The sequence below is a fragment of the Apteryx mantelli genome, chromosome 1 (genome assembly GCF_036417845.1).
Source record: "Apteryx mantelli isolate bAptMan1 chromosome 1, bAptMan1.hap1, whole genome shotgun sequence".
In the NCBI taxonomy this organism is placed as follows: domain Eukaryota; kingdom Metazoa; phylum Chordata; class Aves; order Apterygiformes; family Apterygidae; genus Apteryx; species Apteryx mantelli.
The window spans coordinates 99,615,757-99,630,708 of record NC_089978.1 but is presented as its reverse complement, the minus strand read 5'-3'; the positions used below and the strand labels follow the sequence as shown (position 1 = coordinate 99,630,708).

The 14,952-nt window shown below is 44.1% G+C and overlaps 2 protein-coding genes across 7 annotated transcripts in view; one reads left to right on the top strand and one right to left on the bottom strand.

Annotated features, from left to right (window-relative positions):
• WDR4 (WD repeat domain 4) overlaps positions 1-4,097 on the bottom strand; it is a 24,188-nt gene extending 20,091 nt beyond the window's left edge. For 2 of the 5 annotated variants that reach the window (XM_067298335.1, XM_067298369.1), the window contains exons 1-2: positions 2,969-3,095; positions 2,021-2,083 (exon numbers count right to left, since the gene is read on the bottom strand). In XM_067298335.1, coding sequence (XP_067154436.1) covers positions 2,021-2,083; positions 2,969-3,081 — 176 coding nt within the window. In that variant the 5' untranslated portion in view covers positions 3,082-3,095. Of the gene's footprint in view, positions 1-2,020; positions 2,084-2,436; positions 2,522-2,968; positions 3,096-4,057 lie in introns of those variants that run through there. The other 3 variants (XM_067298356.1, XM_067298345.1, XM_067298361.1) reach the window with 3 other exon arrangements.
• On the top strand, positions 4,085-14,952 carry NDUFV3 (NADH:ubiquinone oxidoreductase subunit V3). 2 transcript variants are annotated; one of them, XM_067298315.1, is made up of 5 exons: positions 4,085-4,433; positions 4,973-5,066; positions 7,513-7,562; positions 8,990-9,879; positions 14,684-14,952. In XM_067298315.1, the coding sequence occupies exons 1-5, from the start codon at positions 4,135-4,137 to the stop codon at positions 14,848-14,850; spliced, it is 1,500 nt and encodes a 499-aa protein (XP_067154416.1). In that variant the 5' UTR covers positions 4,085-4,134; the 3' UTR covers positions 14,851-14,952. The 2 variants fall into 2 exon arrangements, with proteins under 2 accessions (XP_067154416.1, XP_067154423.1); XM_067298322.1 differs by lacking the exon at positions 7,513-7,562 and having other exon boundaries at positions 4,348-4,433; positions 8,911-9,879.

The window sequence follows — 14,952 nt, the reverse complement described above, 5'->3', positions numbered from 1 at the left end:
CACTACCACCAAGAATGAACATGTAGAACAAAGTACAAGGCTAGAAGTTATATTTGGGTTTAAAATGTTAAGCCAGCTTGAACATTAATGCAAAGGTATAGGGATTGTACTTGTTCCTTAGAGGTTAGTAGCAAGTCTTTAAAGTGATTCTGTGTTTTGGAGGCATAAAGGCCTAACTCGGAACCTATTGAAGCTAACAGGAAGAAAAATCAACTCTCAGAAGCCAGAGTTCAAATTTTGCAGTGAGACTCACAGAGGCACAACTTTGAAAGAATCACAGTATAATTTAGGTCAGAAAGGACTTCTGACGATCATCTAATCCAACCCTCCCCTCCCGTCAGGTCAAATTAGAGCAGGTTGCTCAGGTCCTGCCCAATCAAATTTTAAATTTCTCCAAGGATGGAGATTTGACACATTTGGGCACAGTTACAACGTTTAAGCATCCTCATGGTGAAAAAGTTCCTTGTATCTAATTGTAATTTCCCATGTTGCAGCTTGTGTCCCTTGCATCTCATCATCACCCTATGCAGGTGCAAGAAGTGTCTGTCCGTCTTCTTTACACCCTCTACTAGATGGCTATAGACACCAATAAGATCTCTCCTTAGGTGTTTTTTTTTTTTTCTTCCCCATCCCTCCAAGTTGAACAGGCCCTATTCTCTCAGCTTCTCTTCGTACATCATGTATTCCAGCCCCCTGGCCACTTCAGTGGCCCTCTGCTGCACTAGTTCCAGTTTATCAACATCTTTCTTGTACTGGAGGGCCCAACACTGGACACAGTACTCCAGATATGGTCTCACAAATGCCAAATAGAAGGGAAAAATAATTTCGCTTGACCTCCTACCTACACTGTTACTAATACAGCACAGTATGCCCTTAGCCTTCTTTGCTGCAATGGTATGCTGCTGACTTATCACCAACTTGTCCGAACCCATACGTCCTTTTCTGCAGAATCATTTTCTATCCAGGCCACCCTCAGCCCATTCCCTCGCATGAGGTCAGTCCATCCCAGGTGCAGAACTTTGCCTTTGGTGAACCTCATGAGGTTCCTGACAGCCCACTTCTCCAAGTTGTCAAGGTCCCTCTGAATGGCAGCCCTCCCTCAAGCGTATGAGTCACTTCCTCAAATTTGGTACCATTCTTGAATACCAAGCTACATGGCCTCCAGTTGAAGACATTATTAGCTGATGTTTTAAACAGTGTAGTCTCACTACACAGCTTTATACTGTAAATAGAAGCTGCTATAAATAAGGTGAACAGTCTTTTTGAACTTAAAAGGCTAGAATTTAAATATCCAAGACTAAATTTAGAGCTGCGTTCTTTTTAAGGCATGTCTCCACTTTACAGTGGAGCACAGTGCAAAGACCTCGTGGTAGCAGTGACTACACTGGAACCATAAGCACCATGCCAGGGCTTGTCCTGCACCCAAACTAGACAGACACAGGACTTTGCTGCACTCAAATTGAGACAGGCATCCTGCTTTCCAGATCGCTCATCTCTGCATGTTGTAGTATCTAAGGACCTCCATACTAAGTCTCATCACACATTGAAGATTCATAAGAACAAAGAATTCAAGCAAAGCTGAAAGATTAGAGCTAATTACAATTTTTCTAACAGTTCCAGCATTTTTGAAGTATTTAATAGTTTTATAGTTGGGGGCAATATTTAGATTTTTTTGTTCTCCTGTGGCGGGAAAGAAAAAGACCAAGAAAAGGAAGCTGACAATAAGGCCTAAACCTGCATCATTATCTGCTTAAACAAGTACTAGTGTTTGTGCTAGCAGATCTTGAAACAAATTTAGTGGAAAACAGCAGGACTGCCTACAAGTAAAACAATTCCCAGCGGCTGAATTTAAACTAAGGAAAAGATTGTTTCAGTTTTAGAAATCTTGTGATTTAGAGAATAGACCTGAAGGAAACCTTGTAAACACAGAATTTATTCTGTTCTTTTCTAACTGTCTTAGATGATCTAACAGAAGATGCTCTGTAGGAAAGCAGCAGATTGTCTACGCATATTCTCTCACCCTTTATTTCCTACGGTCGTCTTCTCTGCGTTGATGCAATCATACATGAACAGGCTATCATCACTGTAAACAAAACAAACAAACAAAAAAGACTAAAAACATTGGAACTAGAAAAAACACTAATTTAACCATGATAAGCATCAACTCTTTTGTAGCACACTGTTATTATGCAGTCATATGCCCAACTGACCCTTACTTCTAAGGACCATCCCCTGCCAACAGCACTTCTAAAGCGCTACAGAAGCAGTAAAAGTTCAAAATCTTGTATTGTACACACATGTGAAACAGAAATTGTCATTTGTTGGCAAAGTATTCATTTTTTTTTCAGCATAAGTTGTACATATTTTACTTATGTCAGGCTTCTCAACATATTTGCCACTAGCATTTACACAGTTAGACTTCTGGTATTTACTGACCTCACAAGCCAAAAGACATCAATATGACGGTTGTACAATAGTGCCAAAAACTGCTAAGACAAAAAAAGCTGAAAAGTAATATTGCCTGTAATTGAAAACATACATTAAAAATGTCTAAAAACATGCACTTAACTATACACAGATCTCCCAAAACACACATGCACACGCATACGGGGTCCTACACGCTTTTAGCACCTCAGCCCGGGCGCTAATTGAACAGTTCTGGTAGGAAAGCCCTTACACTGAAGCAGGTGCAGTAAATATGCAACAAACCAAGCAAATCTGACTTTGTTCCATGAGTCAATCAGCGTCATGACGCTGCTACCCCGCAACCCTGCCCGGTGGGAGACGAGAGGTGCCGCTCCTCGCTACCCACAGACGCCGGGGAGAGGCAGCGGGGCCAGAAGGGCCGGGTGACCCCGGGGTCGGCAGAGCAGCCCGGCGGGCGGGCCGGCGCGCCCTTTCCAGCCGCCCTGGGCCCCGGGCCCCGCGCCGCCGCACGCGCCCCGCCCGCCCGCTCCCCGCCACTGACCCGGGCTCCTTGTAGCGGGCCGCCAGCAGCCTGCCGCCGCCGCTGGCGGCCATCAGCGCTCCGCGGAGCGCCAGCGCCGGGCCAGGGCCGCGTCCCCCGCCGCCGCCCTCCATGTGCCGCCGCTGCCTCGTGCGCGCCACAGCCGGCGGGTGTCACCGCGCGGCGCGATGACGCACAAGGCCCTGCCGCGCCTGCGCGGCCCCGCGAGGGGGCGGGGTGGGAGCGCTTCCCCGCGACTCGGGGAGTGAGCACGCGCTGGCCGCGCTTGTCTGCTGCTCCGTTACCCGAAAGTAACGGCGGCCTCGGCACAAACACCGCACAGCAGTTTTTCCTGCGGGGCCGGGAGCGTGGCGCGGGAGGAGTGTATTTATTTCAGAGTATGGGGGCGGGTTCTTACAGAGATGGGCACAACTCAAAGGAAGATACTTCTATCTCCAGAAAGTGAAGGTGATTACAGCACACCTACAGTACTGGGGGAGAACCACTGTGATTAAACACAGCAAAAGTCTGTTAAGGTATATGCAAAAGCGTTCAGCGTAATGCTAACCTTTCTGTTTAACTGTGTATTACGATTTTGGTTAGCAGCCAAATCACCTCATCCAGTTCTTGGGTTTTAAAGAAGCTATACTTTATGGTTGATGCGACAATTTTATTGCATTTTAATAACACATTTTGAACACGAGGACAACTTGAAATCATTTTGAATAGTTGCATTACACGTTATTACTCAGAGTATAATTGCTTGCAGATAACAGACGGTATAAATGACCACGGTTAACTTGAAAATAGCGATTCTATTTTAAAACATTTATCTTTCCTGTTTTAAGCGTTTGAAGTGGTAATTTAGAAGTCTTAGTCAGACTATTCAGAAGTTATGAACCAGCTTATTTCACTGCAACCCTTAGTTATAAATAACTATTGGAATAATTGCAAGTAAGCCTTAAAATCGTTACAAAAAGGACAATATGGGTAGAGATGAAAAGAGAAGGGCCAGGGGGTTGTGTATTTTATGCAATGCTGTTTACACCGTCCTCAGTGACTGAATACTGAGCTCCTCCTCCGGAGCAAGAGAGAGGAAACGTTACTCACCAGCAAAAACGGCCAGGACTGCCGTTTCAGGCGCTGTTACCACGTCTACTGACCACCAAGCAACAGGAGCGTTCTCTATGAGCTGGACAGGGCGAAGATCGCGCCCTCGCATACCACATTATTTTAGACAGTCACATCAAACACGGGGAGGGGAGGGAGGGGGCTGGCCGCCTTCAGCACACCCCCCCCCCCCCGGGGTCCCAGCGGCGGCGGGCTGCCGCGGCGGACAGCTCCCGCCACACTGGGCGGGGGCGGAGCCGGGCGCGGAGGCCCTGCCCGCCCGCCCCGCCCGCCGGGAGGGCCGTGGTGCCTTGGGGCCGGCGCCAAGATGGCTGCTCCCTGGCTGCTGGGCTGCGGCCGGGCGGCGGCCCGCCAGGTAACGGGCAGGGAGGGCGCCGTTCCGCGGGGAAGAGAGGCACGGAGGAACTTCGCGGCCGTCTTCGGCCGCCCCGACCCCCTAACGGTCCCCGGTAGCACCGCTCTGCGGATACCCGGCCGGTGACCTTCTTCCCTCCCCCCCCCCCCCGCCCGTTGCGTAGGTGCCGGCCGCCTCGCGTCGCGTCTCTCGCGGCGACGGTTGGGAGCGGGGGGCGGCTGCTGCGCATGCGCGGAGCACTTTAACAGGGCCCCCCCCCCCGCCACACCCCTGCGTCCCTTTTGACAGAATCGGCTGGCGCCGGCTGCTGGTTCTGCGCAAGCGCCGGTGTCGGGGAAGGCACGGTCAGCGCTGATACCTGTGGGCACCCCCCCCCCCCCCATAGCGTAACGGAGACACTAGTCTCGGTATTGTCCCGCTTTGGTTTTTATACCCAAATCAGTGGTCAACGATACGTCCGAAAATTACGTGGTTCCAGGGCAAGCAGCCCCGCCGCCCCGTACTGGAGGGTGACGGTTTGCCGCTGCGTGTTTCCGCAGGCGCTGCGGCGGGAGGCCCGGGGGCTCCGAGGCGCGGCCCCGTCGGCGCCGCTCTGCACCAGGCCGGGCGGCTCTCGGACACAGCCCAAAACGCGTAAGCTCTTTATTTCGTCCTGCTCGGAGACTGTGTGAAAACGAAAGCATGTTGACAAGCGTTCGTAGAAGAGCCTCATTTTCTGGTATTAAGCTGCTAGGGGGCTAACTGACTTTCCAGTTCAGCTTATAGCCTTTAGGAGGATTTTCTGTGCCCTGTAAATGGCATACAGAGCTGGAAAGCCTGTCTGCCTTTTGAGCTTAAAGGCTGCCAAACCTGAGGGTGTTCATCTGAAGTTCAGGTAGCTTCGCTTATGGTTAAATAAGCGAAAGGCACTTAGAAACTCTTAAAGCTGTGCTGTATGGCCATGTCTTTGAACAGCTTGTAAGCAAACCAATAAAATGGAAGCTCATCACACTGCAAACAGTGATTTCTGTTCCAACATAACTACACAGTAACTCCATGAAAACTAAAGATCTGGTTGGAATGGTCTGTGTGGAATATCTTTATATTTGTAGGCATACTGTAAGCTTGCCATTTTTTTCCTGTTTACCTGCACCTTAATACACTAGCCGCTTTTGAGGAGGGGTTGTAGTTATACTTGTCCCAGCAGAAAGTAGCTTTGCAAGTTGCCTGAAATTTGATGGCGATGAGTGTGGCACATTGCCTTTTTGTAATGAGGTGCAAAACTTAGTTTCAAGTGTCTCATGGTTCCCCCTTACCTTTTGAAATGTTTGGATCACCTGGGTCAAAAGGCAGCCCATTTTACAGAGGGAGAAAAAGAGAGATAGAAGAAGATTTGCAAGATATTCATATCTGCTCCAGGCAGCAAAGTTGAGAAGCTGCAGAAAAGTACCATGGCTCTATTGGATTAAATTTAGTTGTGGTGCTCGTGGCCCCCATAGATTTGCAAGCTGACCTGGGTTTGGATTTTAAAGTGCATTCAAAGTTCAGGGGTACTTGAACCACTTCTGTCCCCAACCAAAGCCAAAATATGAATATATATTTTAAAGGGGCATATAACGTACAAAATGCTGTTTGTAAATAGAGGCTCACTCATTCAAAGGTTAAGATTCTTATCCCAAATTAGAGATCCAGGTGCTTAAACAGCAAAGCTCTATTGGACCATATGTAGGAGTAACTGGACTTGTTGACAGCTATTGAAAAGATCTTTGAAAGAGTGGTTGAATGCAAACTTTGGCTTCTAATGTTAGCTTCTTAAATACCAAGGCAAATAAAAGCTTGTGTGTTCCGTTGAGAAAGCTTTTGCTGCATAGAGTGGTGTAATCCTGACTGAATAACAAATCGTAGTTATAGTTTATTTTATGCATTATTTTGAGGCATGGTTGAGGTAAAGTATCAAACACACTACTTAAGCACCAGTTTCTAGATTCTTTGCTCAGTAGCTCTCTGGTTTTAGAAGGTGTCAAAAGACCTATTAGGCTACCTCTTTAAGCCAGCTGCTCTTCCTCCTCCCTCTGCAAATGATTAAGGTTAGTTAAGCTGTATAAGATGCAGCCAGATTTTTTTCAAATTCTAGCTGGAGCAGCATGTGAAAATTTTCTTTGCTTTGATAAAGTGATCATGTTTACTAATGAAATCAATGATGGGGAATAGACCTGAAATTTTTGGATGCCACCTTTCTGAGCATGAACACATTTTAAAGGCATCCCAGTAATGATACCGATGTTACAACCCTATTCTAAGTTGCATCTGGGAATAATACTGTTGTTACTGATTTGGATGTGTTCTTTTGGCAGAGTCAGTTCAGTTTTGTAATAGCCAAATACAAATCAGGTGGCACAAAGCTTGAAATACTTTAGGTGAAAAAACTTGCAGTACAGAATGCAGCCAAGCTGTCTGATTTAGTGTCCAAATAAAGTGCATGTATCAGCAATATTAGATTTTCCACTTAAAAGCTGAAATATATATCTTTTTCACATATCCGAACTCTATTGTTTAGAATATTTTTAGCAACATCTACTGTTAATGCTCAAATTGAATGTTATCTGCCTTCTTGGTTTCTTAGGATGTCTTTGCATTAATACTTCTTCAGCTTTTGCTCAGGTTTCACTTGTCTTCCTTCTCTTTGGGCATTGTTGCACGAGTTTGGCCTTCCCATGCACTTCTTTGAAGAACTCTTCAGTCTTGAGTGATGTTTCCTCAAATACTAGTTTCTAGAGGCTGCTATGTTTGGCTGTGTCAGTCTCTGCAGGAAGTCAGGCTTCCTTCAAATGTGACTGTCACCCTCCTACTTCTCCCCGATTAACATAGTAGCAAAAAAAAAAAAAAAAAAAGGCAAGTCAAAGATGCTGCTTTTTGAAAATGCAAGTTGCTACTGATTTACAGTTTGTTACTTCTGTCCAAGTCAGGAGTTCCCAGCATCTGCCAAACTCATTCCTTAATGGAGGGCAGGGTATGGAAGCATCTGCCTCTTGCTCTAATGGCACTTTTTAAGATTTTGCAGTTCTCAGTGTTGCTGCTGTATTTTGCTCTTATGCTGCAGACTTTTGTTCCCTGGCCCCAGTATTTGAACCTACAGTCTGGTGGAGATAAGTAAGTGTCTGAAATCCTTCAAAAGTATTACTTGCTTAGTAAACTGATATATTTTTCATTGTTTTTTGTGTTAAGAACTCTGTATTTCTTTCTTAAATACCTTATTTTTAACTTTACAACTCTGACTCTTCTGTGATGTTTTCATTTGAGCTTTGCTAAAGACTTGCTCCTGTTCAGAACTACTTATAGTAACTCCTTAGGCTATATAAGGTATTACTATAAAATATCAGTGAAGGGAAAAACTAATTTATTGCCTTGTAAAATAGCTCTGGGCTTCCAAATTGTGCAGGTATAGCTCTGCCTTATAGACTGAAAATCTATTGAATTACACTGCAGACTGGAAGTAGCGCCACTCCTTATGAGGGTTGGCCTTGCTGGAGCAAAGTTCAGTGGTGATGTATCTTCTCAATGTGCTCCCAGTCCTTTGTGTCTCCTTGTCTTCTCCAATGACATTATTCACTGCTGATCAGCTTCTGCTATTGAGGATATCCATAGGCATGGGCATCCAAGGGGCATCTGATACTCTGTGAAAGGGTTTGAAAGTTGCTGCTTTCTCTTCATCTATGGCTCCTTGTCTGGAGAATTTCTCTTAATGAAAGTATCCATGAGGGAGAAGAAATAAAGGCAGGCTACCATGCAGCATGAGGAAATCTTCTAAGACTTCTTGATGAATGCGTCTCAAGGCAAAAAAAGACTGGAGGAGATAGGGTCTTTGGGAAATTGCATTAAACTGTTAGACATAATTCAGTTGATAGATCTCATAGACATGTGAACAGGTAATACTTTTGTGTATAACATCAGGTGTCTCTTACTCTAGTACTTGCCCCTTGGGAGTCATCCGTTCCTGTCATTTATGAGGATAACTACTGCAAGAGGCTGGCTATTGCTACTGGCTGTTTGCTAGGTCTTCTGCTTTGCTGGCTTGTTCATAGACTTTAAAGCATCTTTGTAGCAGCACATGTGAAGAGGTTAGCTAACAAGTTATCTTAATGTTCACCTGTGACAGGAAGGTGTTTGTAAATCAGTTCCAGTGCTGCAGAATTGAGTCACAGAGAAAAACAGCTCTCAAAAGGAGTCTGTCAAAGCAAGGAGCAAAAGCTATATCTCATGAGTTTCAGCGTCGCAGGAGCAAAGGGTGCTCAATGCTAACTAGAGCTCTAGTTTTTTAAAAGTATCTGTACAAAAATGTAGCTTTCTGTTTCATAATGCCTGTATTTAGTATAATAACTGTTTTCAGTTTGCTTTTTGTACCAGATCATGTCAGAAAGTTAAAATTGTATGACTAAGAGCACTAATTAATAGGGATATCAAATATAATGATGATAATCCTCTTTATGCCATTTCCTAGATGTAGTGGCACCACAGGGAAGCACCAAGCTGCTAGCCCCCAGAGCAACAGCTGAAATTCCTAAAATGTTGTCTTCTAGCTCTCCCCCAGCATCTGCAAACAAAGGTGTGACCATATCTAGTACTAACCTCAAGGAAGCTTCAGAACCTTCAGTTGAAGATCTGAGAATGTTCATGTCAAGAAAAACCGTGGTTGCATTTCCTCAGCGAGTAATTCTTTCCTCCCTTGAGGAGGAAAAACTCATTGCAACAGAAGGAGGCTTGAGGAAAGAGTTAGCTGAGGAAGAAACATCTTCATCCAGCTCAGATTCAGATTCTAGCTCAGATTCTGAAGAAGAGAAAGATGATGACAATGATCCAGAAGTTGCCATTAAAACCAGAGTAGAGTTTCCAAGACGAGATTCCATCTTTTCTGGGAATGTAACAGTAAAGGTATCAATGCTACCGGAAGAGAACTTGCCCCAGAAACACCACAAAGAATATGTAGCTAAGAAGAAGCCATGCAGAGCAGAAACTGATGTCTCCCCTATCAAGCAGGTCAAGTTTTCTAAAACATCAATCAATCATAAAACACTAAAATCCGAAGCAAGAGACCCTAACATAAAATCAACTCCAAAAGAAGCAGATCAGCAGAAGCTGGCCTTAGAACCATGCGTGGAGGAAAGTCGAGACCTGACAGATGTCACTCTTAAATCTAGTTCTTTGGGGGAAAAGCCCATTGGAACGCAAGCAGCAGCTACTCAGTTGAAAGCTCTGTCAGTGACTCAGGGAGAGAAAAAGCAAGAACTGATATCCAGAGAGAAAGAGAAAAAGGTAAAAGAGGTACAGAAGTCTAAAGCAGAAGAAATAACTGCTCCTAAACTACAAGAGGAAACTTCTGAAAGCACAATGCCGGTGACAGGCACTACAGCAAAGGAGGAGATCATTCATGAAGCAGGAGTTCAAGCTGGAGAAAGAAGCACAATAGCGGGTACAACTTTAAATTGTTTGAAGTATATTGACTCATCTGGGCTAAGGTTTAACTTTCCTTAAAGGGTTTCCAGGATCTTCTGTACTCATAATTCTCTGATCTTTATACCGAAGCTAACAGTGTAGCAGTGGTCTCCGGAAGAGAAATTCTTGTCCGTTGCTACTTGTTCTAAGAACTGTGTAATATGCAGTTCCCAGTTATGTGGTGAAAGGAAGCAGTCTTCATTTCATTGTATCTTATTTCATAAACCAGTAATTATTTATCAAATGAAAACAGGATTGTTTCCATTCTGAAATAATTGGAGGGTTTTTTATTGAAAATTCTTTTGAATTGTACTGAAGACATCCAGTAATCTCTGCCAAATCTTGAGATTTGTTTTCCTGAGATTGGTGTGTTGTAAGTGAGTCATATATTGAAGCAGCAGAAAGCTGACTTCATAACCCAGTTTTTGCAGTGAGTTAGGGAGGAGACAGTAATATATCTTAGGGGAAAGCATCATGGACCATATAATCATCTCCCTAGCTATATTTCCCTTAACCAATCTGAGTTGGGGTCAGGGAAGAAGGGAAGGCTTAACCAATCTAAGCTTAACCAGCTTAACCAATCTGATAGCCTTCTATGATGGAATGACTGGCTGGGTAGATGAGGGGAGAGCAGTGGATGTTGTCTACCTTGACTTCAGCAAGGCTTTTGACACTGTCTCCCATGACATCCTCATAGACAAGCTCAGGAGGTGTGGGTTAGATGAGTGGACAGTGAGGTGGATTGAGAACTGGCTGAATGGCAGAGCTCAGAGGGTTGTGATCAGTGGTGCAGAGTCTAGTTGGAGGCCTCTAGCTAGCGGTGTCCTGCAGGGGTCAGTACTGGGTGCAGTCTTGTTCAACTTCTTCATCAATGACCTGGATGAAGGGACAGAGTGCACCCTCAACAAGTTTGCCGATGATACAAAACTGGGAGGAGTGGCGGATACGCCAGAGGGCTGTGCTGCCATTCAGAGAGACCCGGACAGGCTGGAGAGCTGGACGGAGAGGAACCTCATGAAGTTCAACAAAGGGAAGTGCAGGGTCCTGCACCTGGGGAGGAATAAGCCCCGGCACCAGTACAGGTTGGGGGCTGACCTGCTGGAAAGCAGCTCTGCTGAGAAGGACCTGGGAGTGCTGGTGGACACCAAGTTAAGCATGAGCCAGCAACGTGCCCTTGTGGCCAAGAAGGCCAATGGTATCCTGGGGTGCATGAGGCAGAGTGTTGCCAGCAGGTGGAGGGAGGTGATTCTCCCCCTCTCCTCAGCCCTGGTGAGGCCACATCTGGAGTACTGCATCCAGTTCTGGGCTCCCCAGGGCAAGAGAGACACGGCACTACTGGAGAAAGTCCAGCAGAGGGCTACAAAGATGATTAGGGAACAGGAGCATCTCTCTTATGAGAAAGGCTGAGAGAGCTGGGCCTGTTTAGCTTGGAGAAGAGAAGGCTGAGAGGAGATCTTATCAGTGTGTACAAGTATCTTAAGGGAGGGTGTCAAGAGGATGGAGCCAGACTCTTTTCAGTGGTGCCCAGCGACAGGACGCGAGGCAACGGGCACAAACTGAAACACAGACAGTTCCATCTGAACATGAGGAAATACTTTTTCACTGTGAGGGTGACGGAGCACTGGACCAGGTTGCCCAGAGAGGTGGTGGAGTCTCCTTCTCTGGAGATATTCAAAACCCGCCTGGACGCGATCCTGTGCAACGTGCTCTAGGTGACCTTGCTTGAGCAGGGGGGTTGGACTAGATGATCTCCAGAGGTCCCTTCCAACCTCAACCATTCTGTGATTCCCAGTCTAACATATCCTTGGTTATGACCACTCCTATTAGCTTATGGTTGGGGAAAGAAATAATCCTGTGCAAGCCCTCTCCCAGCATTCCTACTGCTCTCATTCTGTGTATTTCAACAGTAAGTGCCTCTCCTTCCTGATCTGTGGTGGCTTACCATTCTTGACTCCCACCTTAGGCAGCATACTGTTCTCAAGGCTACCGTTCTCGTTGCTTCCTTGAATTAAAGATTTTGCCTGCTTCGAAGTAAAGGCAGCATAATTGTAAAGCTGTTTGGATATCACTCTTTAAATGTCTAACTAGGTTAAATGACAAATAATCACTTTTGCACATCAATTTCCAGGATACAGTGAGGAGTCAAAGAGCTGCCTTTTGTTTTAAAGGGTTAGTCATAATTTGTTCTATTTGAGAGTTGGAAGCCAGCCTTCCCTTCTTCCCTGACCCCAATTCAAATGGTAAAATGCAGCACTGTTTACAGATATCATTTCCATTTACTTGCTCCTCCTTATGCTCAACAGAGGAAGTTTTTAAAATAAATTGGGAAATGCTGTTTGTGGTTATTTAGAGATGATGCTTTTCTCCCCCTTCATCCACAGTGGTGCTCTAGATGCTCAAGCATTAGGGTTTTTTCCACGTTGGAGCTGATACTAAGACCAAAAGAATGAGTTCAGTTAACCTGCAGTATGAGAAAGGGAGGGAGGACTTGCTCTTAAAATGTGCTGATGATTCAACGTGAAGATTATGACACTTTGTAGGTCTATGAAACAGCAGCTGCTATTCTGATGCTGTAAATCCAGAATAAGATTAAGCCCATGCGACACATTTTTCCAACAGATCTATATTGATCGGTTGTTAATACCACTGTGCCCCAGACCCATTGTCAGCATAACCATACCAGCAAAACCCTTTAGGTAGACCCAGCTATACCAAAAAGAGCTTTTTTGCTGTTGAACCCATGTTGCTCAGTGGAGGTGGTAAGGCTGTGACATTGGGTATGTGCTACACCCCAGCTAGAGGACTCAGCTGCAGTGGTTGTAGGGGAGGAGAGGGAGTTAGAACAGGCAAGGTCGCACCCCTCTACTGCCAGCAAAATGTCTGGATGTCAGAGAGTAGCAAAGAGTGAAACCTAGCTATACTCCATGTTCAGCAGCTTCATTGGTATCTTCGGGGATACCTTGTTCTGTCTTCCTTTTGAGGCCTTTTTTGAGAACAGCTACTGCTTTTCCATGTTTAATGTTCACCATTAATGATCTCTTCTGTATTCTGTCCTTACATTCCTGTGTTATTTAGCTTATCTGAAACCTCTGCAACAAACATACCAGAGACATAAAGGCAATTTTTCCCATTACAAACCTGAATGTTAAGGTGATGTCATCCACTTTGTAGAGTAGGCTTACTAAGCAGTCAGCAAAAACTGAATTTGTCTTTAACTGCTAAATAAGTAGCAAAATAGAAGCATGATAACTCAGAAATATACCTCTGATTCATTTTTCAAGAACATGCTGTGAAATTCTTGCTCTTTAAGAGAGAAAGCACAGATGAAGTCTGGAGTATGAGGGGAATGAACTCGGGAATAAATTTTTCCTTTGCAAAGCCAAGTACAGTGTATTTGGGCAGTAAAATTTAGACTCCATCTGCTTTTCTTCCTGAGCATCTGCTTCTTAATTTGGAACAACTGTCTCTTGCAGGTTGAATGTTCACTTTCCTACACATGCTTGTTCTTGGGGCTATTTGCAGCAAAGACTGCATCATCTGGTTGATATGTATGTAGTGGTATCTCCTATAAGCTGTCTCAGTAGGAACTGAGCAGTAGGCATGGGGATGTTTCCTTTCATAGGTTCAATATGTCATTTTTCCAAAATCATGGCTTATTATATTGCATTTTATAAGTGAGTCTTGCTAAATGTTATGAATGCATGCTCTTAAACCGATAGTATTACATTGCAATAATTATGTCATAATTAAAGGGAAATTCTAGTGTTCTGTTGTTTGAGTTCTTGTATTTTTATTGCAGACTGTTGCAGACTGTTGCATTACAAAAAGCTTCATAGGATCTAATACAAATCACTATATACAAATTCATATGACAAGCTTTGTGCTATATTATTTTTATGACTTTCCTATTTTTATAACTGGGTATATGAGAATAAATTAATATGGAAATAAAGCTTTGTTTCTTGCAGTTTACTTGCTAGTAAAGTCAGCCCATCACAAAAACCTTTTATGTAAATGGTACTGCCTGAATTTGCATAATATTCTAAAAGTGTAAGAATTAGTGTTGGCTTTAATGTGAAGTAAGAAGTTCTGAATAACTTTATTAGGATTATTCTCTTAGGAAGAATAGCTGATACAAAGTTTAGAAGATTGTATTAGAATGCGTTTTTAAAAAAGGAAGGAAAATTTACATCAAAGGCTCTTGATGTATTACTGTTCAGTATAACTGCATTTGAAATTAAACTGTGAAGATCTCAATAATTCCATTGCTTCTCCCCATGAAAAAATTCAATCTGTAAAGTACTTCTAATTGCTGTATCTTGTGGTCTGACAAGATGATACATCATTTGTACTGCTTCTTTGCCTCTCCTGGCTTGCTAAGAGTGTCATCTACTGTTCCAGCCAAAGTGAAAACCAAGGCAACTATGAAAAAGCCAGGAAATGCGGACTTATTTCATCTAAGTATAAATGAAATGTTCTGCCCTCTCTTCCCCCAGTGTTAGCTGTAGTTTTGATTTGAAAACTTATGCTGTAGTACATGATTTGTACTGATTTCTATTCCCCTACTGCATACTGATGTGCTTCTTCAGGACCATACAAGATACCAGCAGAATTTAGTAAACTTGTCCGCATGCTATAGTTGCTGACCTTTTTTTTTTTTAATGTTGATTGGATGAGGGATCTGCAAGTACATGAAGGCTGACTCAGCGATTAAGAATATTGCTGTCTGTTGTGGCATTGTTAGTCACCAATCACTTTTTGTTTGTTTGTTTGTTTTTCAGAGACCACAACAGCTGCTCAGCCTGCTCCAGAGGAATTTGATAATTCTACCTACAAGAACCTTCAACATCATGAATATGATATTTATACCTTTGTGGATTCTGATGTGGTTCTCTCAAAATTCAGGCAGCCTCAACCATCTTCTGGAAGACCATCACCAAGGCACTGAAATAACCACATTTAAAACAAATGCCTGGGCAGAATGATAAATTGTTCCCTTTGGCAGTGTTGCATTACCTGCTTTAAAAATCAATAAATTTGTGGTAACTTA

Coding starts and splice junctions, on each gene's coding strand:
- NDUFV3 (XM_067298315.1), top strand. CDS start 4,135: ATGAGCTGGACAGGGCGAAGATCGCGCCCTCGCATACCACATTATTTT. Junction 4,434..4,972: donor GCCGGGCGGCGGCCCGCCAG/GTAACGGGCAGG, acceptor GTGTTTCCGCAG/GCGCTGCGGCGGGAGGCCCG. Junction 9,880..14,683: donor AGAAAGAAGCACAATAGCGG/GTACAACTTTAA, acceptor TTTGTTTTTCAG/AGACCACAACAGCTGCTCAG.